General features: G+C 37.5%; 2 protein-coding genes across 3 annotated transcripts in view; both read left to right on the top strand.

Moving 5' to 3' along the window:
- The window catches only part of klhl24a (kelch-like family member 24a), a 36,405-nt gene extending 20,123 nt beyond the window's left edge, over positions 1-16,282 (top strand). Inside the window, exons 6-8 of the mRNA XM_053486788.1 lie at positions 8,737-8,925; positions 10,587-10,775; positions 12,847-16,282. Coding sequence (XP_053342763.1) covers positions 8,737-8,925; positions 10,587-10,775; positions 12,847-13,047 — 579 coding nt within the window. The 3' untranslated portion in view covers positions 13,048-16,282. The remainder of the gene's footprint in view (positions 1-8,736; positions 8,926-10,586; positions 10,776-12,846) is intronic.
- A 4,737-nt stretch (positions 16,283-21,019) lies between these two features.
- yeats2 (YEATS domain containing 2) overlaps positions 21,020-27,623 on the top strand; it is a 48,619-nt gene continuing 42,015 nt past the window's right edge. The window contains exons 1-5 of one of the 2 annotated variants that reach the window (XM_053486417.1): positions 21,020-21,232; positions 21,919-22,037; positions 25,832-25,929; positions 26,596-26,688; positions 26,835-27,056. In XM_053486417.1, the coding sequence (XP_053342392.1) occupies positions 21,938-22,037; positions 25,832-25,929; positions 26,596-26,688; positions 26,835-27,056 (513 nt within the window). In that variant the 5' untranslated portion in view covers positions 21,020-21,232; positions 21,919-21,937. Of the gene's footprint in view, positions 21,233-21,661; positions 21,795-21,918; positions 22,038-25,831; positions 25,930-26,595; positions 26,689-26,834; positions 27,057-27,623 lie in introns of those variants that run through there. The other variant, XM_053486416.1, reaches the window with a different exon arrangement.

Below are 27,623 nucleotides of genomic sequence, written 5' to 3' on the forward strand. Positions count from 1 at the left end.
CAATCTTACTAAACAGGTACAAGATTGGTAGCGGGAAAAAGAATTGTCTGCTACTAGTTAATTGATCGTGGATGGCATTGTTCTCTCGGACAGATATTTAAAAGCAGTGAGCAAATATACTTGTGTGGCCATCAATATTCTTCAGCCGCCCGCCAAAGTATACTGTGTGTGTGAAACACTAGTGTATACTGTATATGGGTTTCTCTTGTGTTTTGTGCATGCCAGTGCGATAAACACACCAGTTGCATCAAGAGGTTAAACAGAAAGTAACATTAGCATTTGTTGCGGCAAGCGCAGCAGGCTTTAGGTGAATGTTACCCCATGCTACCTTTATGGGTGTGTAGTGCAGTTTTACAAGTTTAGCTACAGTTGCTTTTGGCAGGACTTCCGGCTGAGACTTCTGTTGAATCCGCTTCAACATATGTAACAAAGTTTATATTCCATGATCTCTTGTTCTTTCGCATGCACTTGAAAACCAGGGAGCCTGCATCAGTTATAATGGCTGTAACGGCTTTAACCGTTTCTCTTTTATTTGAGCTCTAGCTGCTGTATTAGAGACCACCTGATTCTTTTCTGAATAGGCATTTTGAATAGTTTTTTTTTTTCTCCTTTAACGGTCTACTGTCTGTCTGCCTGATTATGTCTCTTTATGTCTACCTCTCTCTTCCTCTCTTTGTTGTTGGTATTCGTTATCTCCGCATCTTTCTCTCTTTGTTTAGTTTGGCTCAACAGTGTTTTAATCATTATCATCATGAATGTCACATTATTGCTAAAGCAAGTAAATAAATTAACAGACTGTAAAAATATTCTGTACTTACAGCACACACAAACACAGCATTAAATCAACCCTTATAAATACAGACTTAAATATATAATCAATAATCCAGTAAAACAGTACATCGTGAAGTGGTTAAACAGCTTTGCTCCACCATTGCTCATCATCAGCCAACTGTCAGAAATCTGATCTTGTGACGCTGACCCTTTTTCTTTTGTGTGTATTTTTCTGGCAGTGGCAGAACATGCCCTCTGTCTCGACCTCACCGCTCTCAAACCGAGCACTCAGTCTCTGTTCTCTGGCCAGCCAGGTTCTCCCGTGTCTGCCCTTCACCATAGCCGAGTGCTTACTCGGCCAGCACTGCGTCAGGAGCACTCTCTGCTTTATATCCCTGACACTGAAGCGATTCATTGTCAATTCATGCGCTCTATTTAGAGCCTAACAGCAGTGTAATCTAGACTAGGTTTGGACTTCCCCGGTGCTCCAGATACGCTCTTCTCATCGGTTTAATCGTGTGTTTGACTCTGATTCGACACTTGTGAGTAGTGCTGCTCTGAGACAGCTGTGCTTTAGGGGTTAGTGAGTCTCAGGTTTCTGAAACGACTGGGTTTAGACCTGAGGTCTTGTGCGTTACCACAGTGTCTGTTCATTACTTTCACTGTCTCTATGCATCTGTCTTTTTATCTGATGTCTTTCTCTCTCTCTCTCTCTCTCTCTCTCTCTCTGCTTCCTGTCGGACTAGTTTCATATCTAATGGCTTTTTTTCCCCTCTCTGGGTTATCATTACAGTTCAGTCACATGTACAGTGCAGAGGACAATGTTAAGGCTTTGTTTGTGTGTGTATTTGTATGTGTATGTGCTTAACAGAGCTCTCATTTGTGTCTCTGCTGAGTGTCAGATAGCAGCTGCGTAAGATGAGCCTGATATGTTATGTTTATTTTAGGTATCTCTTATAATAAATCATTGCTGATAAATTGACAGCTAACAGTTTCTCATGAACAAACCCATTTACAGTTCCATGAAAAAGTATTTCCCGATTTATTTATTTATTTTTTTGCAAATTTGTCTCTTTTAAATTATTCAGATCGTCAAACAAATTTTAATATTACACAAAGATAACCAAAGTAAATATAAAATGCACATTTAAATGTTTTTTAAATGAAATTTAACCAGCGAAAATTCCCAATAAATGTATCAAAATGTATTTTATTGTCACATGAATGAAAAATGAATAGTGATATAATTGGCACACTGTGACTTCCTGTTATTGATCCAGCTTACATATTGATCCTGACCTTATAAGAAAAAAAAAATTCACTTTATAGTTTTTCGTAGACATTCAGGTGGGTCTTTAGTGTTTTTCTCCAAACAAAAAACATGAGGAGAAAAAAAACATTCCCTTTTTTTTTTTTTTCATTTTCATTTTGGCCAGTGCTTAAACAGGCCTATTAATATTCTTGAATTTGACACAGAAGTAGTAAGATATGGAAGCTAAACACAGGAATGCAACAGGTAACATGTTCACTGTAGCAGCTAAAGAGCATTAAACCAGTGTGTAGCCTGTGCGCCTGATGTGTGAGTCTTATGCTACACTTAAGAAGTGAAATGGATGAAGGTTGTTAGTTTTTGTGTAATAACAGGTTTATTTTGCTCGATTATAGAACTGTTCTTTGTAGGCCTTTTCTGGCCTGGCCTGTATACAGCATGTGATCTCTCATGTGGTGTACTTGTTAGTCAACACAAATAGCCCTTGTACAGATTTGTTAAAAGGATCCAGTTCTCTTGGCCAGAATGTGATGTACATGGAAACTGCCCATTATGTTTGCGTTGTGTAAGCGAGGATTTGGAATTCGGGTTTTTTTAGTAACATGAGAAGTTGCTTTTAGAAGTTGTTTTATTAGCTTTGTGTAAGAGAACGGCTCGACTGGTAAAGGAAGGACTGTTTATAGATGCTTTACTGTAAGTCAGTGGTCTCCAACCTTTTTTTCACCACTGACCGGTTTTAGGTAAGACAGTTTTCTACGGAGCCCTGAGTTTGTTTCCCTGCGACCAGACTGTCCCATCTAAGAGTGATAAGAGACAATGACACCCAGTGTATTCCTTATGCTCTGTAATTGTATTTTCCTTGCTGTGACTGCAGACACCCCTGTATTACAAGGATAGGTTGTTAGAAAAGGAAGCAGGCTTTTCAGTTCTTTAGTGACGATCTCAAGTTATTCTGCTTTGATTTAATCCAGAGCATCTGCAGAGTTTAAGTTGTGTCAAACATACTTTTAAGGCCACGTCTATTATACAGAGCGGCCTTGGAGAATGTGATTCACCTGTTACCCGATAAACTCTTAAATTAGGTAGGACTCTTTGGCATTTTCTTATGAATGCAGCTTTCTTTTTGTTGGCAGTCTCAGAGTCTCATCCTCTGTCTCATCATTGGGTATTTTCCCTTTCTCAAAGAAGCTCCCCAGAGACGTTTGTTTCTTACTCAGTTAGAGGTAGCTTGTAATTTAGCTTTATTTTATCAGCCATCAAAACCGTTACAGGGAGAAGTGTGGGAAAGAGGTACAGACGTAAGGCATGAGGCAGGTTTTTAATAAATATTCACCAATTGCTGTGATACAAAAGAAAGGAAACACTTTAAACTGTGCTCTTATAGGAAATTAATCAGTGCTATGGAGAGTTCACAAGACACAGCATGGGCTACATACATGGCTGGCAAGAGCTTCCATTCCCCTGACAACTGATTAGGATCGTTATGATTCCTCTGACGACTGATTGTGTGAAGGAAACACTCTGTTTAGTCTCTGCCAGTTTGTTATACCAAACCTTCTCTATTTATTGTCTTCCCAGATTCTGATTCTGTACCTGATTACTCGTGTTCTGATTGCGTCATGTTGCAGTTTATGTCATCTGCCCATCAGCTGCTTCTTAAAGCCGATTTTCTCTGGCCGTGTTGCCTTGTTTTTTTATTTTATAAAGGTTTGTCGACCTGTGATTGTGTCTGTGTCCTAAACAGCTCTTTTTGTACAGTATAATGTTATAATCGACAGCTTTGCGCTCTTAAGTACCACAAATGTAAAATTGAAAAGTTTTTGTAGTGTTTTAGAATACAATTTTATACTTTACTGAATAACTTTATTGAAATTTGCTTGGAAATAGTAAAATTAATGCTTTACTTCAAGCTCATATACTGTACTACATCCAGCTCAGATCATTCTGTTTCACTTCTTTTTCAGATGTACTGTTGAGGTGTTTATAGCTTTAAAACCCATGTTTTAAGGGCTTTTTCAACCCACATTTCTGGTGAACAAAACAAGCAGGAAAAAGGTTATTCAGTAGTAACCGATTTATTTTGAAGAATATTAATTCATGACTTCCTCATTGTTTAGTTACATGAAAGTTAAAACAACAAACCGGCACACTAATACCTACACACAATCGATATGCTGCTACTAAAAGCAACGCTTTAAGATGAAGTTAAATCACAGACCATCAGAAAATATCTACTCATAAGTTTCAGTACTGATGCAAATCCAACTCGGGTGACACGGTGGTGTAGTGGTTCGCACTGTTGCCTTGCACCTCCATGGTCCAGGGTCGTTTCCTAGACAGGTTCGATTCCCGTCTCTGTGTGCTTGGAGTTTACATGTTCTCACCGTGCTTGCTAGGTTTCCTCCGGGTACTCCGGTTTTCTCCCGTAATCCAAAGACATGCAGATCAGCTAATTGGCATTCCCAAATTGTCTGTAGTGTGTAAATGTTTGTATGTGTGTACCATGTGATTAATAGGCACCCTGTCCAGGGTGTACCCCGCCTCCTGGGATAGCCTCCAAGCTCCGCTTGACCCTGTAAGCAGAACAAAGCGGTATAGACGATGAGATGAGAATTGTTTCTCATTCGGACAATGGTTTGATGTAAAATGTACAACATTGAAGACAGTAGAACTGTCAAAACATTTCCACTGTGAATAAACAATTACCAATGGTTCTTTATTCCATGAGTAAATGGTATTAAAAAGAGAGAAGTTGTTGTCCTTATTTAACAGTCGAGTGTGTCTATCTTTATGACATGCTGTAATAGTCTAATGCTGAACAAATGGCAACTTCTGGGTGGAGCCAGAGGAGGGTCTGTAATAAAAACCATCATTTCCCTCAGGGATACTGTAAACATTACAAATAACAGACAAATCCAAACAGCATGTTTATAAGGGAAAGATTTAAGTAAGAAAAAAGGCAGGAGATGTTTGTTATAGTTTTGCCATGCGCACTCATTTGACCAACCCATCTGTCCAAGATGATTTAAAAAGTGAATTTCTATAATAGGTTTCCTTTAAAAGTAAAAACTTGGATACTGAGCCAAGGAGTGCTCAGCTAATCTGGGGACTTGGTTAATATGCGTCATGAAGCTGGTGCAACGCTTCCTCAGGAATAGTGTTAAAAATATAACATTGTATAAGCCATTTTGTATAACTTTTATCTGCTATTGCATGTAAACGTAAGGGTTTTGTGTTTAACCTTTTTTTGGATTCAATAAAAAAAAGAGATTAGGGTTATCCAGACCGGTACCTTTCCTTATGGCATCCTGACAGCAGATGGACACTAACAGTCATTCAACACAAAAAATAAAACAAACCTGCAGCAACATTAATAGCGTTGAGCAAGGCTAAAAGTTGTTTCTGCTACACTGATGAGTAATAACAGCTTTGCTTACTGTTCTGTTTTCCTTCACTTTGTCCTTGTGTTTTAATTCTGTTGCATCATGAACATTTGTTTGGGAATCTCTGCTCACTGCATCTATTTTGAAATAAGCTGGAGGGGTTTTGGTGTAACCCATTACACACATACCCCATGCATGCACATAGGACTGAGATCTGAAACTCCACTGTGGCATAACAAGAGAAATTTCTCTAGAACATGAACCAGATCATATCTTTAACCCATTTCTTCTGTTTGTTTATTTTCTGCGGATTCCTGTGTGTGTGTGTGTGTGTGTGTGTGTGTGTTTGTTATCTATCAACCAGTCATGCTATATTTTGCCACAGCTGTCATAAGATAACTTTATTATCCAAATAAAAATAATAAAATTATGTGATGCTTAGTAGTCTAATCTTGTAAAGTGACGACTTGTAAACCTGAATCTAGTCATTTCTTCTCTTCCTCCATTAGACCACAATAGTTTACAGGCTGATATCTTGATGTCCTGCTGCACAGAATGGAGCAAACTGGTTTTCAGATAGAATCAGGAAAAATGCATAATCGCAACTGGTTAATCCTGTTTCTCACCACAGCATCCAGGAGACAACGACCCATGCTTAAATAAAATAATGAGTGCCTTGATTTCGGATGTTTGAATAACATGAAATGTTGAATAATATTATAGTTCTGTTACTACACATAACATATTTACTGGCATGTACGTAATGACCTGTGCTGTACTGTATGTGTGACAAGCATTTGGAACACTCAGGAGGTTCAAACCTGAAATTTCCAATCCCTTCTTATCAGCTAAAAGATGTTGAATTCTGTGGAACTCAACTTGGATGAGTTTGCACTGCCATACATCAGTGGGCATACCGGCGAGTGAGTAAGCAGGAGATAGCTATCTAACGTTATTTTACTCTTATGTGGGTGAGGGTAATTGGTGTGTGTGTGTGTGTGTGTGTGTGTGTGTGTGTGTGTGTGTGTGTGTGTGTGTGTGTGCGCGCGTGTGCGCGTGTGTGTGTGTGTGTGTTTGTTTTAAAGTATGCTTTAAGCATTTTGTAGACGTGTCAAACAAGACATGACAAATGTCAAATAGGAATGTCTGCCACTTTTTTGACCTGAGGAAACATTTAGCTGGTTTTATATTCCTAAAGTAACATTTGCCATTGCAGAAAGATGAAATTGTTGGCTTGCATTGAGCAAGGAAAACATTTAAATTTCTGCTATTGGGTTAAGAAGTGTTTTAAAAATACATTTTTAAAACCTGGAAGGATAGTGTTGAACTGTCACCATTGCAGACAAAATGTGGTCTTAAAAAATCATGAATGACTGTGATTAGAGATCACGTTGCATCAATAAAAAAATTAATAAAATGAAAAAATCCAAAGTCGCCTTTACACCCTCATTCATGGAAAAATTCATCAGAAGTGCCAGTTTGACTTGAATGCTTCTCGTATGTTTACCAGTTAAAGTAAAAGCGTTTCTATATGCACGGTGCAACAAGAACTCTCAGTTCTAATAGGAAAAACATAAGGGGCTCTTATCAGATTGACCCTTCTCCAGGGCGATGGGTGGGTTGGGGAAAGAAGAGAAGCATGAGGCGTCATCCCATCATGCATAATGCCCATAACTTGTAGATCCACCTTTAGCAGCAATAACTTAAAGTAATCATTTCCTATATGACTTTATCAGTCTCTCACATTATTTTGGAGACATTTTGGCCCATTTTTATTTACAACATTGCTTCAGTTCGTTAAAGTTTTGAGGCATTTACTTATGCACAGATGCCATGAGGTCCCACCACAGCATTGCAGTTTATTTTTTATTTTTTTATTTTAGACATTCTGGTGTAGATTTACTTGTGTGCTATAAATCGTTGTTCTGTTGCATAACTTAATTTAAGAATTCATGGTTGACCCAAGTGCCCGCAAGGTCCCTAGGTCCTGTGGCTGCAAAAAAAAAAAATGTATTACCCCTTCACATGCTGTGCTTGACAGTGGGTACGAGGCATTCCTGCTGAAGGCAATGTTTGGGCATTAAGGCCAAACAACTTCATTTTGGTCTCATCTGTCGAAGCCTTATGCTTTGTTTAGATGCATTTCTCCATGTTTTATTTAGACAGAAGAGGAATGTCCTTGTATTGTTGTTCCAAACATTCCATACTTTTTCAGTCTTCTTCTAATTGTGCTGTCATGGACTTTAACATTTGGAATGCTCAGTGAGGCTCTGTAGGGTCTAGATTAATTTTTTTTAGATCAAAATTGGCACTGTGAAAAACAGCTGTACAATATGCTGTTGTTTGTCTGAGGTTGTATTGACCTAGTAGATTTTTATGATGTTTTTACACAAACAATTAAAATAGGGGGTAATAGCTTTTAACATGACTATATACTGTAATCATGCTCAAAAGAAACATTACACACACAAATGTCTTACAAAATGTATCTGTCAAATATATAGGAAAGTCTGGTCTTGTACAAAAATCTGTCAGTCAGCACCAGAAATGTAAAATTCAGAAGACGTTGAGAATGACATCGAGTTAATATTGCATGATACAGCCTCTTTGCGTGTCCAGCAAGTCCAGCTGCAGCCAAACATCATTAAATAGTCCAATGACTTATCGTGTGTAAACCAGGATTACCAACAGCAGTACTGGCAGTGTTTCTCAAATGACGCTATCGAATTAGTCTGTCTTGTCTTGGCGTTGTTACTCTTGCCCTTTTAGACCTGAGGGCAACCAGCAGTGGAACCAGTTGTTCGGAAGCAGTTCCATAGCATAAAAATGGTGTTTCTGGTAAACTCCAACCGTGGCAGCAAGTTAAAACATTCTGTTGGCCCTCTCTATTCTAGCGTAGTCTAAATAGGCATGCTAGCGTGAAGACAAAATGGACAATCAGAATGTGTAAGTGCCCAACACTTACACCCTTTATCATGGATAACCTAACTCGCATCTCCTTAAAGTCAAGTTGTGTTAAGAATAACTGCATTGTACCTTATCTGTGTTTTTAACATAACGAGGCAAACAAAATAGTGAAGCATTTCGTTTGTCAGTGAATATATTACTTTAAAGGATTACAGTTGCATTTGCAGTTAAAGAAATCCTGCAGCAGACCCAGCAACCATATATCCCGCATACTTGTATTTAGATGTAGCTTAGTATTAATTAGATACATCAACAATAATGATGGTAAGATATGTCTGTCTGTTTGCTTAGTATTAGCTACTGTACATCAACAATAATGATGGTAAGATATGTTTGTGTTTGCAGGCATACGCAGTCGGAGGATATGATGGTCAGAGTTGCCTCAGCAATGTGGAAGTCTATGACTCTTTCTCTAACCGCTGGACGGAGGTGGCTCCTCTGAAGGAGGCTGTAAGCTCTCCAGCTGTGGTCAGCTGTGCTGGGAGACTGTTCGTCATCGGAGGAGAACCAGACGAGAGCAGCTGCACAGATAAGGTGAGCGTGGCAAGTGATGTGTGTTGATGTGTGTTAGGAAAAGTTTTTTACCGCTTTTGCAAATGCTGGTTAAGCTCTTTAATTCTTGTTTAAGATTAGTTGAAGTCAATGAGGCTGTCATGTACAGTACTAGTCAAAAGTTTGGACACAAGTTTGGACTTATTTTCCCAACATTGTAGAACAATACTGGTAATTGCGTAACAACAACAGTCAGTTGTTATTTTAAGACACTAAGGTCAGCTGTTCTGGAATATTCTTGCAAGAACAGTACTGTCGAATGCATTTACAAAACCCATCAAGCATCATGATGAAACTGGCCCTCATGAAGGCCATCCCAGGAAACCTGACCAAAACTTAACTCTGCTGCAGATGAGAAGTTCATTTGGACTTACCAGCCTCAGAAAGGAACACACAATTAACAGGATCTTAGATTAGAGCTGTTATGAAGGCTTTACAGAGCATGAATATCAGCATCTCAATATCAACTGATTAAATGAGATGATGCATTTAGCATTGTGTTACAGTGTAGATAGAAATAAAAATCAGGAAAGACCATGGAATTAGAACTGATACTGTATTTACATGTACATTATGTAAATTTCAAATAACTATGAATATTTTTAACTCGAGTTTGTTGGGAGAGAAGGACCTACTGTGAGAAGAAGAAAAATGTGTGCATTGTAATAAATGAGCAGAAGACCAGCTGCTTTTCTCAGTAATCTCGTTTGCCTTTGAACTTGGTGTCGTGTTGAGCAAGAGCCACTCGTTTGTAGTACTCTGCTTCTGTAACCTGAGCTTTACACCTCATTCTGAAGTCAACAGGAACGACCATATTGGAAGTGAAACACACACAAATGCGTGCATATTCACTGGGATCAGATAACCACTCGCACAGGCCTTCTACCTGTGTGTATTGTCCCCAGAACGTTAACGGCTTTCGGTGCATTTGTTTGCTGCCCGCAGTCGGTCATTATTTATCAACCATCTGCGGGTGGGAAAGTGCAAGAAAGTGATGAAAACAAGCAAGTGATAAAAAAGATAGGAATGCTAAAATAACAAGAGATGGGGCATGAAAAGGAAATACCAATACGACTTTGAATTTTGAGTTTTCCCCTAAAGGGTTATTCCACAGAATATTTGTCCTTCCCTGTAAGTGCTTAATGTATGTTTAAACTAATTCTGCAGCACCTAAATCTACGTCACTGTGTGGTTTTTCCTTTGAGCCTTTTCAATCAAAGCTTATTATTGTTACCATGAATTCAGTGTTTTAACATAACATGAACAAATTACTGTACTTCCTCATCCAATCGTGGTCGGTTTACTTTTTGTGGCCTTGGGCTGTCGTTTTCTTTGGAAACTTCTCAAGAAACACAGCATTGCTTCCTCAGTTTCACTTGACTTTCATTTTTTTCGTATCACAGAATTATCACAAAGAGACATGTATAACTGAACTGTGTGTATGGAGTGTAATGAGGCATTAGAGGGATATTGTAAACGATCAGTCAGGGAGGTTGATGGAGGTGGTCAGTCTCAGTTGTTTTGATAAGAGTCAACATGTGCATTATTATTATAATCCTGTATCTGTGTGTATGTGTACTGCTGTGTTTTTAGGAGCATTGCTATGAGTGTGTATGCTTACTATGTGTTTCTGTGACTCTCAGGTACAGTGTTATGACCCAGAGACAAACAACTGGCTGCTGCGCTCCAACTTTCCCATGTGTAAGCGCAACATCACGGCCGTGTCTCTGAACAGTCTGGTGTACGTGTGCGGTGGTCTCTCCAAATGCATCTACTGCTACGACCCGGCGCAGGACTTCTGGATGCCTGTGGTCAACGTCTTCAGCAGACAGGTACGAACACACAGTCAAGACAAGAGAGGCATCTTGTTAACACACACTCAAACACTAATACAAAGATAATGATAATTTGTCCCAGAATGTCCTGATCACATGATGTTCAACATACTTAAAATAGGAATACACACTTTTCAGAATCTGGTCAATAAAGGCTTTAATAAAACTGTATTTATTTAGCTTTATTTCTCTTATCTCTCTTACCTCTGATTATCCCTATCTGGGTGTAAGTGAGGGCATTAATGACTCTAGTCAATCATAATCATGTGTCCGCTTTTGGACATGCAAGACGGCCTTGGAATACTCAGCTACCCTGGAGAGAGCATGAACAGTACTGACCAGAACAGAAAAAGATTTATGTCTGACTTTACATGTCTCAGAGGAAACACATGTTCTGTTCAGGGGAACGTTCTTCCAGAAACAGTGGCATAAATAACAGCTCCAAGCACCAAAGTTGCAGAGGCTCTATAGAAATCGCATGTTGGAGGCAATTGATTCAGCATGCTCCCAAAAATCATCATGATTTCTGGGTCAAACTATCTAATACAACAACCAGGCCATAGTTGGCACACATTTGTATCATTTATCTCTTTTTGTATGATTTTTTTACATCATAACAGTTCTGAAAGATATGATTCTATGAGTTCTGCTGTATTGCAGAGGCTCTTATCTTGATCTGTTAAATGAAAGGAAGAAACAAGTTTTTTGCAACGCGTATTGTGGGTGTGTTTTAAGATCACTCAGATTTTGACAGTGTGTAAATTAGGGCTGTGCGATTAATTAAAATCGTATCGAAATCCCGCTGTGAATATGCGCGATTTCTAAATCGCCTTACAGCAAGATTTTTTTGCGTGCTCCGGGCTTTTCCCGCAATATGCTATTTGAACCAATCACAACGCAGCGCGCCTAACGGTTTCGTTTCTGCGCAATTATTTGTTTGGCGTGACACAGCGTGCTTCCAGATACAAGCCGCCACTAAACACAGACGAAGAAAAAGCCCTTACGTCACCCACAAAGTGGAAGGAGACGCAAACGGTTAGCTGTGTAGTGATTTGATGGAGCGTTCTGTTGCGGGCTGCAAAATAAAAGGGAACAATAAAAATATTATCAAACCAGCAAGAGAAAATGACAGAAATTGTCAGTAAAGGCTTATGTTATGCCTTAGCTGTAAATTTTGAAACTTTTAGATCTAAAAGTTGCACAAGTTAGTGTTTTTGTATAATTATTTATTTTAATGTGTGTGTTATTCGCTAAAATGCCCCCCTGCCACGGATTGACCCCCCATAAACTCTATCAAATATATTAGGACACCACAATCAAAAAGTCATATTATTATCAAATATATTATATTATTATAAAATATATTATTACTATTATAATTAACCCTAGGCACGTGACAAATTGATACAAAATTAATTAATAGAAAATTAAGACATGTAATAGAAATTCTCATATAATGTTTATTTTGTGGCACATTTATTTTGCAGGGGTTTGTCATGTAATACAATAATGTTTACATTAAATAAATATTGTTTATGATGAAAAATTACACGAAATGATTATTATAAAATAACCTATATATAAAAATAAATGTTGACAATATGTTGTCTATGATATATATGATTATTTTATAATCAAATTCGTTTGGTGCTTTTTGCCATAGGTTTGTTCTAGAGACCTTTTGTTACAACTTTACTAGGTGATTATTTGTTTTGCCTTATGTCTGTTTTAGAGACATGTTACAGGTCATTAATAAGATCTATTTGTTTTTCTTCATATTCACACTGTAAAACATGTCTGTGAAACTGTGATTAAAATCGAAATTGCAATATAGTTCAAGAAAATCGTCTTTTGTTCATATCACAGCCGTAGTACCAATCCACAGTGCCAACAAGTTGTAACTTCCTCACCTTTATAGTACATTTTTAGGAAAATGGCAATGTGTAGTACATTTTCCTAAGAATCTGTGAAGGAGATTTAAAATCCATGTGTTGTAGGTATGCTTGGGTAACCTGTGACAAATTTCTAGACCATTTGTGTTTTGACAAGTGTGGATATGTCTGTATAGGAATGCTGCGGCATGTCGGTGTGTAATGGAAAGATCTTCATCCTGGGTGGGCGGGGAGAGAACGGCGTGGCCTCTGACAGCATCATGTGCTACGACCCTGCCTCCGGCATTATGACGGGTGTTGCTGCCATGCCCCGCCCCATTTCCTGTCACGGCTGCATCACTATACACCGTTTCAATGAGAAGCCGCATCGGACCTGAGTAACACTCTGTACACACGTACACACGTACACACACACAGACACACACACACACACACACAATACAAACACAGCAGGATCTGTTAAAACACTAAAATCAACCATCTGGGCTGGACTGATGAACAGATGAGATGACTATGTTTTGTGCAGCTTTTCTTCAATTTGATTCAACAATCTTTAATCTTTATAAAGAGGTGATCTCCTGCTTTCATGATACTCAATGACAAAAAAAAAATTCTCACAATTTTCTTACCCAAGTAGTCCACCTCCTCTATTTCCATCCTGTCTCTTATTTTTCTGTCTTTGTTTATACATAGTTCTCACATCTTCGTCACAAACCATGAGACCTAGTTGGAGGCACTTTGTGGCTATTGGCCACTGCACCTGAAAGGCAGGTTTAGACCAGTGTCAGATGTGCAGCTACTGTAGGTTGGTGCCCTTTTTTTTTTCTTCTAGATTGAATGCTTGGAAGACCTACGCTTGAGCAGAAGTGCAAGGTGGTTGCTATGGTGAACAGAGCTGCATTATTCCTGCTTATTCCAAAGAAACCAGATGTACAACAACGCACACTGTTACTAAACCACATCACAGGACCATACTCGTCCAAATATTCTTCTCTTTAAGCCAAATCCAAAATGACTGCCAATGTTTGACTATCGAAGTACAAAAACTTATGAATTTACATAAATCTATTTTCTTTGGGATGATGATGTAAAAATCTGCAAAAATGAAAAATTTTTTCGTGAATGATTTTTTTATTCGTTATAATGTCTTTATGCCTTTTAGTCTAAAAGCCTTTTAGCCTTTTTATCTGCGATAAAAACATCAGGCACGTTTTTGGTGTTCAGCGTGTGTAAGAGTGCAGTGGACCAGAGCACATGATTTTGGTGTCATGGCTTTTCTACTTTGTAATGAGAAACAGATTACAAATACAAATGCCACACTTGAAATCAACACTACACCTTTAGTTGAAAGTGAAATAGAGTTCTTGTCATGGTCTCTTAAAAAGGCGAAAGCAAATTATTTATCTTTAGCTACAGTATATAGGTGGTTAAATTGTTGTGTATTATTTGGGACCGCTAGCCTGTACAGTGCAAATGAGCCTCCATAACTGTAACTGGACACAAACATCAACATATGAACAGAATTTAATTTGCATAGGATGCTGTTGATAGAACTGACCAGCTCTATTAGTGTATTTTGCTGTGAGTTAGCATTAAATCCACCTAGCCACGCAAGCTAGCTATCTGTATCGGCTCATTGAATAAACCCAATGGAAACATTTTGAGTCAAGTTATGAGGCCCAAATGGCTCCAGAATGTGACACAGTTTATCAAAAGGCAATGTGTTAAATGATCAAAACTTACAAAGCTATTTAAAGCTTCTCCATAAAGATGCCCAAAGAAAAGGAGTTGCCCATATGTGTGACATCATATGATAAATATTTAATTTTTTGCCTATTTTTAACCCAAGACGTCTCACTGTTATCTTTTTTCCTATTTTGTTTTTACTTGCTCTGTTTTAGTTATTTCTATCATATTCTTCCTCTTTATTCATTACTGTATTGTTTTCTTTTGTCTGTCTTTTTTTTTAGTATAAGAATGTACATCACATCATCCCCGATTTGCAATGTGTGCATTTCTAATGGAACACGTAGCACCACGCTTAACACTCCTGCAACACTTTCATGGTATTCTGAGCTTCTATACACAACAGTAGCAGTGACAGTCATATATAAACAAACTGCTCTGTTAGTGATTCATTCAAAAACTTTTCATATGTTTTTTTGACTTGCTGTTATGTAGCATGATATTACTCACTTTTCTATTAATCTTTTCATTTTTAACAATCAATTCTGAATCATTTATTAATCCTACATTATGCATTTATATTTGTATTTAATACTATTTTAATATTTTATTATATGTATTGTTATTGCTATTGTATTTTGCATTGTAAGAAAGTACCATACCATGTAACCAATAGATGACCAGTGTCAAAATGTGTTAATTTTAACACTCGTTTTTGTTTTCCCTTTTTTTTTCACATAATATTAATTTTGAAATCTGTATGGGTTTCTTCTTCTAACTGATAGACGTAAAACCGTTGGCACGCACAGCGCAGTTCTTTATTGAAACTGTATCAAATGTGATCACGTGGCCAATACACAGAGGCAGACTTTTGTGAATTAAGTGGTATATTTGCTGTGAAACTTTACTTTTTTTTTTTTTTTTTTTTTTTTTAAGCGTGACTGTGTCTATAACCTGTGTGTGTGTGTGTGTGTGTGTGTGTGTGTTTAAAAGGAACCCCAATCATGCACTTAATGTCATGTTAATATGTGTGTGTCATTGTTAGTGCTATGATATCTTGATGTAAATAAGTTGTTTTCTATTTGGGTATTTTTTTAACTGTGATATATTATTAACACATTTTATACGTGTGTGTGTACTGTAAGCCACTTTGCTTGACTTGTTTTTTTTTTAAACTAGCACCCTTTTTATTTTAATTTTAGAATTTCTAACTATATAACAAAATTCACACTAAGCAAACAATGTGAATTCTGTCATTTTTCTTGTGTTGTTTATATCATAGTTATGGTATAATAGCACTGCTGCTTGAAAATAATACCTCAAGCAGCTTTAACTTTTTTCACAGTCCCTGCAGGTTTAGAGGAATAAGGTGTCAAAGTGTTTGGTGGGCGTCAAGTTATTTTTTGATTATTGGTTACTTGCATTCTGAGCTGTGTTTCTGCATTTTCTTAGAGAACTAAAATGAAAAACAAATGCTTAGAATCACATAATTTCAACAGACAACCGTTCTTGTAAAATGTCAGAAGTGAACATAATCATTACCAGAGCCAAGTGTCAGTTTGATTTATTTAGAGGAATCCCAGCACATTTTTGCTAATTCTTGGCACATGCTTTTGCCCCAAATTTGGTGTGTGTGCGTGTGCCCTTATGCACATAAAAAAAATATGCAGAATTTTGTTGAACTTCTACTCAGAACTGAGTCAATGGGTGGATTACCTAGATGCCTGGTTAGACCATTTAAATAATGTAATAACCATGTTAATAGATGTAAGAATTTGTTTAGCATTAAGAAAAAAAAAATCATTTCTATGTGACAATGGATTCAGTGCAACAGGTTACGTGATGTTAAGTACAGTGATGCGTAGCCTCAAGTGTAGAAATTGAGTTTTCCATTTTTTACTTTAGGTCCATGTACAGTATATAAAGTGTGTGGGTAGGGGGTGGGAGGGGGAGTGTTTTTCTGTGTCATGCTTGCAATCCTGTTAATAAACTTAATAGTTTTTTCTAAGAATTTCATCCAACATTCTGTCTATGGTCGTTTGATGTCAGTTCCAGATGGATAGATCACACATTTTATTCACACATTGATGAATTAAACTAGTCAGAATATGACACTTGGTGGCAGACTATGCAGTATTTAGGTAATTAAAATATTGTGAAAATATAAGAATATTAGTAGCAATTTGCATTAAATGTTTGGCTGTATATCCCTACTTGTAATAACTACATCAATCTAGAGACTTAATGACATCACCAAACTGGTGTTGGGTTTTTTTTGTGATTTTTTTTAAAGACTTGTGCCATCAGTGAACATCAGTAGTAATTTCAACTTGGTGGACATCATGTAATCTCACATAAATTTTCTGTTGTACAAAAGCACTTTTGACCATATAGCACACAGTCATAGAAGGAGGTTTATGTATAGTTAACATGGTGTCACCCAATGAGGAGGGTTTTCTTTTGAGTCTGGTTCCTCTCAAGGATTCTGTTTGCTCAGCTTGCTCAGTAAGAACAAACATAAAGCCATAAAGGTCAAAAACTGCAACTGTATGACAGCAAATTTAGGCCACTTTGTTAAGGTTACCATCTTTTTACTGATGGTAAATTGGGTACAAAACCCAACTTGGGTACAAAACTGTTCATGACAATTTCAGTCAATAAAGGTCAAGAAGTCTTCAAGCTTCATAGCAAAACTATTTATATCAAGTGCAGTACAACAGCATCCAAATCTACTAGTTTACCCAAAAATTCATGCCCCTAAACTCTCCAGATCTTTTTTCTTTCCCTAATGTGTTTACAAAGGTCTTGACTAAACTCACATGGTTTCAGCCTAAATGTAAATCATTGAAACTATGGATGGATCTCAGACAATAAATATAACTTACAAAGCTCTTACCACTGCTGTAGTTTTCATTATACGAGGTATCAACAAATAGCCTGCACTTTTTAATCAAAGCAGGCATGATACATAATAGAATACCAGCAGCTCATTTAGGTAATATGGGGCAAGACTACTGAATGCTTTATTGGTCAACAAAAGTATAAAATCAAAGGGAAATTTGGTGTGGATAAAATAGGGGTAATGTGCTCATGCCTTCTAATGACCCACAGTATCTAGAATATAACAGATATGTCGACTCTAATCGTTCATTCACCTTTGGGACCAGATAATGATCCAGATCTGCATTATTAGTGGGTCCTACTACGTAACTCCTAATGAAACGAATGGCCAACGTGTTCCAGTGTCTGGTTGTTAATACACCAGTATTTGGTTTACATTTTAAATTGTTGTAATGCACATGCCCAATGATTGCGCAATGACAAGTTAGCAATTTTTCCTCATCTATCAGGTTCAAAATGCCTTGCTTTTTTTCTATAGAAATTTCTCTAGTTTGCATGTTGGTTTTTTTTAACAACAAATGCAGCCTTCACGGATAAAACCCAGATCCCAAACCAAGGTATTCAGTGATATTAATGAAACAAGCCACACCTGTCTAACCACAAACATTGATGAGTAACACGTTCCAATACTTTTGATCACTTAAAAAAATAGTGGGTTCTAACAAACGTTGCTATATTTTAGGTTACCCCATGCTATTTAACACATCTTGATTTGAATCTAATGGGTTGAAATTTGAAAATGTATCTTTTGAGTAGCAGAAACAAGAATTATCATTACGGTACTTTCTAAAAGGACTGTATGGGACCCATAAGGACAAGCAAATCTTTTCAGATAGTTGCAAAAATATATTCACATCTATGTACTGCAGTATCCCACAAATTTTTTTATCATAATAGAGTTAGAGTTCATAGCTCTGGGCAATAATCATTCTTTCAGACTGCTGATTTAGGTGTTATGTGATTAATATGAATGCATGCCATTTACCTAGTAAGTGTATAAAGTAATTTCAGTGGAAATGCAAGGCTGGATTGCCAGACAGGTTACAGAACAATTCAGTGATTAATATAATAAGGATGACTGGAATTCTACCTTAGCTGTTTCAATCTGTGTTCTCGTGTAAACAATGTGAAACCTTCTCTGTCTGTAAGAAGGTTAACTATGTTTTCTTGCACAAAAAAAAACATGGTTTAGGTGAAAGTCTGGTCCAAGTATCTTCAGTCTGAATAGACAATAGAGTCGGGGTTAGAGAATTCACCAAATACAGTATTAGTTAAAATTAATATTAATATGATATAATTAATATAATGTAATAATAAAATGAATATAGTTTAACTAATATTATAAAATTCAAAAAATATTTAAGATTTTACATTTTATATATTCGCTTTAAGTTTCATAAAAGCTGGTATTTGATGTTTATTATTGTTATTGCTTTTCTAGTTTTTGTTTCATCATCTACTTTCTAGCTGCAATTTTATGGTTTTAATTGAATGCATACCTGAAAATAACCTTTAACAATATCACAGAACTCTGAACTCTGAAATTTAAAAATGCAAGTGTGTGTATGTGTCATAAAGGGTTTATCTGGAGTCTATAATTTGGAAAGGGGAACCAGAAGATGCCACCAGAGGTTAAGATGAGATCGAGGAAAAAATTTCATGATGTAGAAAATCATGTTTTTGTAAGCAGTGTGTTAGTGATTTGTTCTCCCGCACAGTGTTTTAATGTCTAAGCAGGTGGCCGTGTGCGTGCGCGTGTGTGTGTGTGCTTGTGTGTCAGCAAGTAAAACAGACATGTGAGAGCTATGGTAATTGCACAGGTGTAGCTATATGGTGGGGCAGATTACTGCAGACAAAACATCCATTTTACCTTTAAAGCAGGTGTGTTACAAAAGATAATTAAACATGGAAGTGCTGTGATAGCAGCCCAGGTGCAGAAACATGGGGGTGGATGACTACAAGCAACTTTACAAATACAACTTTTTTTTTGCTGTCTTTAAAACATTATAACAGCTAATACGTCAAATGAAAATGGTTCGTTCTCGAATTTCTAACTTTGTACAATTAAAATAGTTTCTGAAAAAACTTTGAGAAGAAATATTTGTAATATAACAAGCAGTGTTCTTTTTTCTTTTTTCTCTTCTTTTCTAATCTAATCACACATTCATAAGGTGCCCCTGATGTAAAGGGTACCTTTATAGCAACTATACAGTTTGTGGACACTTGACCCTATTGTATTGAACGTCACTGGAACGTCACTTAAACTAAAAGCCCGAACCTGTTCTACCATGACAATGCCCTTGTACCCAGACAAGGCTGTAGTGGTCTGGTGTAAACCCTGTCTTACTCTTTTTGCATATAAGCTGGAATGTAGACTGAGCACCTGTCCTGTTCACCCAATATCAGTGCGTGACCTCACTAATGCTTTTGTGGCTGCATGAACACGTCTAAACAGCCATGCAAATCTGATGGAAAGTTTCCCCCGATGGGTGGAGGTTAGCAGCCACTTGGTCTGGAGGAAGATGGTTAACATCATATATGTTTGTGCTGGTCACATGTCCACGGATGAACGTATAGTTGAACATGGCCTTAATTTCTGCCTTCAACTTAATATCATTGTATTACAACCAAAACTGAAAAGGCAGCATTCGTATAGGAGGATTTTGTTTCCCTGTGCTGGCAAATTGAACATAAAACAAATATAAAGTTGTAATTATATAATGTAAGTATGAAAGGTTTTCTCACTATTCCTGTAAACTGGCTTGGCTGTAGGATTAATAATAAAAAGGCACTAATTTACTGTATACTGATCAGCCATAACATTAAAACTATTAAAACCTAGGTCGACTTCCCCTTGTGCAACAGTGGAAGCTCTGGCCTCAGTGTGCTGACAGCAGATCCTTTGCCTCTGTGGATCAGACTTGTTTGTCTGGTGAATTCCATGGCATAACTGGAAAACCAAGTGGTCAATATTTCATGTCAAATTTATTTGACCAATAAATATCAAGTATTCAACTCCAGCTATCAAACAATTGCATTGTCTGATACAGTAAGTAAAGTGATCAAAAGAAAAAACGTGATCAAAATCAATGGTTAATAATTACACAGAGACGTGCTGCACGTGTATCTTGCTTACAGAGGCTCACCTGTTTATATAGCACTAGTAAAAAATGGAAAAAAGGACAAAAACAAAGTATGTGCTTTTTTTTTTTATAAAATGAAACACACACACTTCAAACTGATCTGTCTTATCTATAGCCGTGAACTAATCAGGTGGGTTTCCTCTGAGTACTCCGGTTTCTTCCCACAGTCCATAGACAAGCAAGTTAGAATAATCTGTGTTCCCAAATTGCCCGTAGTGTGGAGTTGTGCATGTGAGTGTTGACTGGAGATCCTACCACGGTTGTAAAAGTGGGTCAGGGATAGCTCGGTGATTAGGACGATGATCTGCTAGGTCCCAGGTTCAAATCCCACGACCACCAAGTTGCCACTGTTCGGCCCTTAAACAGGGCTCTTAATCTTAACATATAATGAGATAAAAATGTTATGAATGTTATGAATGTAACAATAGTAATAAATACAATGGTCACTATAAGTTTACTAGTTCGACTCCAGAGGTTCCTTGATGGAGGGATTAAACTGAACATTCACAACATTTAGCTGAATCCCTGTAGTGAGTCATAACTAAAATTGGTTGACTTGGAGCGCCATCTTGAGGACTATTCCTAAAATGTCGAGGCCTAAATTCTCCATGCTGTTAGCACACATGGAATAATACCTGCTGTTAGCCTGGGGTTTAGCTAGCGTCCATACAAAACAAATCATAAACAGTGCATGTTATCTCCTGCATGTTGTCTGAGAGGCCAAAACCTAAAGAAGCTGCACTGTTCGGAAGAGCTGCATGTAGAATGAGCTCGCTGTTTGTTTAACTTTATCCGCGTTTAAAACCCGCTGCTGTTTCCTGTAGTGTGACAGGTAATGTTACCTCCGGTGTTATTCAAGGTTTTTTATTAGCTTTGTTTATTTCACATATATTTCACTATAGCTCCGAATGCAATGTGCATTTAAACTGCGAACAGGAAAGTGCCAAATGTAAAATAATATGTCGCGCAATACCTAAAGTATGTTTTAGTACGTTCTACTGTATTGTCGGTGAAGTAAAATGCTAGCTAGGCTAGGCTAAGGCCTCAGGATTTCACCGAGTTTTCCTAAAACGCGTATCCGACCACCGAGTGCGTTACTTCGGCTTGAAACATTGAAGCTTCGCTAAATCTTCAAAGCTAAATTACTGCACCAGTGCAAGGTTATTTTTGTTGAATTGTTGTGCACAAATAAATGCCATTAAAATACTCAACATTTATGTTTGTTATTTTTATTGTTTGTTTTTTATGTGTGTTAATTTTGTTTTACGTCTAAATGAAAGCAAAAGCTGCATGCTAACAGGTAATTACTTAGCAAGCTAGCTAACTAACAGCAGTAGGCTCAGTGTGGGAGACTCTATGAGCTGTGTGATTAGTGTTAACCACAACTCGAGCAGGTTTGTTTTTATTTTCTAAAACCCATAATATTTCATTGTTTTTTTTAATAATATAAAGAAACTGTAAATATATATTGTTAAATTATGTAGACATGAAGCTGCTCATTAACTCTGGCTGTTTAAGTATTTTCAGATCAGCTGAAATGTCAGGAATTAAACGCAAACTGGAGGATAAAGATCCAGACTATGAGGACATCACCCAAGTGCAGCAGAGCAAGAGGAGCAAAGTACTTGAACAGAATGGTAAACCTTATTGGTTTTGCATTTTAATAATAATTCACAGTCCACTGTGAAGTACAAGGCAGTGTTTGTTTGCTGGAGTATTTGTGTGTGCGCGTTTCAGGGACAGGAGTGTAGCAGGTGCAGCAGCATTGCTAAGAGATAGAGGTGGCATAAAACTTGAACAATCCCGCTCACTTACTTGGTTATTTGGGTAATCTTTGCAACTTGGCCGGTTTTGTTTTTTCCAAACAAATTAGTAATTTGAACCACAGTTACACGGACCAGGATAAAGTAGTTACTGATAATAACAAATAACGCATGTTAATACAGACGGTTCATCTTTGACTATGCATTTTTGTTGATTGGTCTGTAGTGCTGCACAAAAATTGTAATTGTGTTATGGACCAGTGTAAGATCTTCCAGGCTGAAAGATACAATGGGTACGCAAAGTATTTAGACCACCTTAAATTTTTCACTCTGTTATATTGCAGCCATTTGCTAAAATCATTTAAGTTCTTTTTTTTCCCTCATTAACACAGCACCTCATATTAACAAAAAAACACAGAATTGTGGACATTTTTGCAGATTTATTTAAAAAGAAAAACAAATACCACATGATCCTAAGAATTCAGACCCTTGGCTGTGACACTCATATATTTAACTCAGGTGATGTCCATTTCTTCTGATCATCCTTGAGATGGTTCTACAACTTCATTTAAGTCCAGCTGTGTTTGATTATACTGATGGGACTTGATTAGGAAAACCACACACCTGTCTATTATCAGACCTTACAACTCACAATGCACGTCAGAGCAAATGAGAATCATGAGGTCAAAGGAACTGCCTGAAGAGCTCAAAGACAGAATGGTGGCAAGGCACAGATCTTAACCCTTCCTAGTCCTGTCCAATACAGTCCCAACAGTGAAGCATGGTGGTGGCAGCATCATGCTGTGGGGGTGTTTTTCAGCTGCAGGGACAGGATGACTGGTTTCAATCGAGGTAATGATGAATGCGGCCAAGTACGGGGATATCCTGGACGAAAACCTTCTCCAGAGTGCTCAGGACCGCAGACTGAGCCGCAGGTTTACCTTCCAACAAGACAATGACCCTAAGCACACAGCTAAAATAACGAAGAAGTTGCTTTACAACAACTGTGACTGTTCTTTAATGGCCCAGCCAGAGCCCTGACTTAAACCCAATTGAGCATTTTTGGAGAGACCTAAAAATGGCTGTCCACTAGCGATTACCATCCAACCTGACAGAACTGGAGAGGATCTGCAAGGAGGAATGGCAGAGGATCCCCAAATCCAGGTGTGGAAAAGACTCATGGCTGTTTTAGATCAAACGGGTGCTTCTACTAAATACTGAGCAAAGGGTCTGAATACCTAGGACCATGTGATATTTCAGATTTTCTTTTCAATAAATCCGCAAACATGTCAACAATTCTGTGTTTTTCTGTCAATATGGGGTACTGTGTGTACATTAATGAGAAAAAAAATAAACTTAAATAATTTTAGCAAATGGCTGCAATATAACAAAGAGTAAAAAATTTAAACGGTCTGAATACTTTCCATACCCACTGTAGATAAATGTCGGCGATTTCTATCAGAGATAAGGTGAGACACATGCTTCTACAGGCTATGACTAAGAATATTTAATACAATATGCTATATGAGGTGAATTATAATAAATTCATAGGGATTATGCGATTTAATAGGGTTGAAAACTAAATGGTACCTTTCTTAGTTACATATCACAGTTTAGAGTTTCAGTCACAGTTTTTTTTTTTTTTTGGTCAAATCGTAAAGCCTTATTGGTCCTACAGGATTCTAGTTCTGATGCATAATTCTACTTGAATTTTAAAACACCACAATGCCACCGTTGTCTTGGGAACAGTGTGAAAGCCATTTGCCTGTATTGCAGTGACATAAAACACAGTATAATTTTTTTGTCTTTTAAATGTCAACAGAATGGAAAGCAAAAGCTCTAGGGGGGACTGAGTACTTGTGTCATAAATGTAAATGGTTAAAATAAAGCCCAAGTGTCATTCAGTAATAGATTGAGTGGTAGTTCTGAGGTTAAAAAAGATGATAAACACTTTGGGATGGTAACTCCTACTCTTCTTCTAGACATCAAGTGAAACTGACACTTAGACCACATCAGTGCTATTCTGTATTACTTTTCTATAACAGCATATACAGTTGTGTTTAAAATTATTCAACCCCCAATGCTGTAAAAGGTTTTAGAGAATTTAGTGTACATTTGTAATTGTGTTCAGAATGAAATCTTACAAGGACTTTTTAAAGAACCAAATGCAACTAAAGTGACATCAATTGTTTTTGTAATACAGTATTAAATGTTTTTTTTTTTGTGATTTCTTCATTGACCCAATTATTCAACCCCTTAAAGGCTACCACTCTTAAGAACAGAGGTTCATTCAAGTGTTTTTGATCAGGTATTAAAAACACCTGTGGATGTCAACGAGCAGCAATTAAGCATAATAAGCACCAATTAAGCAGATTTAAAATGACTGTGATACTCAGCTCCTTCTAGACATTTACTGGTTGTTTACAAACATGGTGAAGTCAAAAGAATGGTCCAGGAAGACAAGAGAAGAGGGGATTTCTCTTCACAGGAAGGGCAAGATTGCAAAGATGTTAAACATTCCAAGAGACAGCATAGGAAGCATCATTCGCAAATTTAAGGCAAAGAGCACTATTGAAACGCTACCTGGTCGTGGCAGAAAGAAGATGCTGACTTCGACTGCTGTGCGCTACCTGAAACGCAAAGTGGAGAAGAGTCCCTGTGTGACTGCTGAGAAACTGAAAACGGATTTGTCAGATGCGGGTACTGAAGTTTCAGCTCAGACAATAAGGCGCACACTGCGTAACTTGCTAAAAGTACGCCAAAAGTCATGTGGACAAACCACAAAAGTTTTGAGATAGTGTTCTGTGAACTGATGAAACAAAATTGGGCCAATGGATCAATGCTATGTTTGGAGGAGGAAGAACAAGGCCTATGAAGAAAAGAATACCTTGCCTACTGTGAAGCATGGCGGGGGGGTTAAACATGCTTTGGGGCTGTTTTGCTTCTGCAGGTAAAGGGAAGTTTCAGCCTGTGCAAGGTACCATGAATTCTCTTCAGTACCAGGAGATATTGGAAGAAAATGTGATGCAGTCCGTCACAAACCTAAGGCTTGGGAGACGTTGGACCTCTAGAGCATGGTTGCAGATTAAAGGCTGGAACATTTTGGAGTGGCCTTCGCAGTCACCAGACTTAAATCCGATTGAGAACCTCTGGTGGGACTTAAAGAAAGCAGTTGCAGCACGCAAGCCCAAGGATGTGACTGAACTGGAGGCTTTTGCCCATGAAGAATGGGCTAAGATACCCATAGATCGCTGCAAGACACTTGTGTCAAGCTATCCTTCACGTTTAAAAGCTGTTATAACTGAAAAAGGATGTTGTACTAAATATTAAGAATGAATGTCACTTGGGGGTTGAATAAAACTGATAATGATGTGAGCACAGAAAAGACATTTGTGGTTATTTCATTATAAATGTTATGTTATATTTGTCTGACTTACAAGTGCCTCTTTGATTTAATTGTAAACAAGATGACTGAAATGATCAAAATCAATGTCAAACTGGCCAAAACACTCAATTTCAGTGGGGGTTGAATAATTTTGAACACAACTGTACCTGTGTTGTTTCTTACACAGTGTCTGTTACAGTGTCATTTTCACTTGATGTTGTGCCACTATAAAGTTACCAGGCTGGAAAATAAGAGGGTTTTTTTTTTTTTTTTGGTTGTTTAGCACGTGATGCCGCAATACAGAAGATTGAAGCGATCATCAGAGACCAGTTTGGCCTGGAGATGAAGAACAAGGAACATGAGATTGAGGTCATCAGCCAGGTAAAACCTGTGTGTATGGTATAATTTCAGTGAGTTTCTTTAGTTTTTTTTCTCTTTATTTATCATTCTAAATATTTTAGTTGGTGTTAAAGAATTTGCTGGGTTATTTGTTATCTGAATCTGATGATTACTTCAACTACTAAACCTTTCCAAATTTAAGTACTGTTTTTCACCCGCAAGTTTTTCCAAAGCATCTTTTAGGTTTTTTTTCTTCCATTTTTGCTCATGTTCCAAATATCAGTTTCAGTCTTATGACTTTCAATGTTACGTAATATAGTTGCTGGACAACATTTGCAAAATATTTAGATGGCAACATCAGACCTGGAAGTTTACAGTGCAGAATTGCACAAAATGTTACAAAGCACGTTTTTGCATTAGTGTGCAGTGCATATGTGTTCTGTTTTAGATAAACATACTGTTCCTTACTGTCAGTTGGTCTTTCTGTCGGTCTGTTTCTCTCTCTTTCTCTCCCTCTCTCCAATTCATTCCTAAGATAAGTCAATTCTGTCCTAAGAGTTTAAGGTTAATACGCTAGCAGATTTGCTTGCCTAGTCTTATGTAATGCAGTAGTAACAACAATCAGCTAAGCCTTGAACATGGAGAAAAAAAAAAGAAGAAAAAAACGTATAAGTAATTTGCATGATTTTATCACCCCCCTCACTGTAGCGTTTAAATGAGGCAAGGAGGATGATGGACAAGCTGAGAGCCTGCATTGTGGCTAGTTACTACACCAACGCTGGCTTGTCGAAAGTTTCTGAGGTAAAACTAAGCTTACTTTGATGTAATAGTTATTACCTAATATAAAGTTGGAAATTCAAAAAATTATATTTCAGATTTTTATTCAAACAAAATTTCCACAAAACCTAAAAATCTAAGTCTTAGAATTACTCTTATTTCTCCTCAAGTCCTCAGTGAGTGATTTCAATCATCCAGCTATTAAACGCTTCCTGGAGTCCCCGTCTCGCTCCTCGTCTCCTTTGAACCAGGGATCTGAAGCACATTCTGTAGGCCACTCTGAGACGGAGTCCTTGAGCCAGCCAACAGAGCCAGGAGAGAGAGACATTCAGGGGTGGAAAGATGAAGAGTTCAGGCAGCTGGAGCGCAGACCGGGACGCAATACAGGCAAGGTGAGGTGTCTGAGGTCCTGTGTGTTCATCAGTGCATTTCACCCGGTTTATATAGGTTATACAGGTTTTTGCCATCCAGGTTGTCTTTTAAATAAAATTGAGAATAAAGCTCTTGTCTTGGATACAAAAGGTTATATGGATATTAGGGGTGCTCCAATCAGGGTTTTCAGGGCCTATAAACCCTATCACAGAAATTAGAATTGACAGATACTGATCACTGATTACGGGTGTGTGGGGGTTATTGGAATCTTCCGTTTTTAAGTGTTCTATGTATATTGTGTAATATTTATTTATTAACATTTTTGTAACAGTAAAAAACAACTTCTAATCAGCAGGGCACAAATATAATTAAGATCTGAAAAATTATTGTACATTTATAACTTTTATTTATTCGAAGGCAACTTATGCATGTTTTGATTATTTCTTGCAGATTATAAAGAAACTGTAATCAATAGAATAGCCGGTGCTCAACTAAAGGGCAAAAATTCTCCATTCTTTAGCTAGCATTCACAAATAAGGGGTTTTCACAAATTCCAAAATGTTTATCTAAAACGTGACTGTCTTGCT

The sequence above is a fragment of the Clarias gariepinus genome, chromosome 25, assembly GCF_024256425.1.
Source record: "Clarias gariepinus isolate MV-2021 ecotype Netherlands chromosome 25, CGAR_prim_01v2, whole genome shotgun sequence".
Taxonomy (NCBI): domain Eukaryota; kingdom Metazoa; phylum Chordata; class Actinopteri; order Siluriformes; family Clariidae; genus Clarias; species Clarias gariepinus.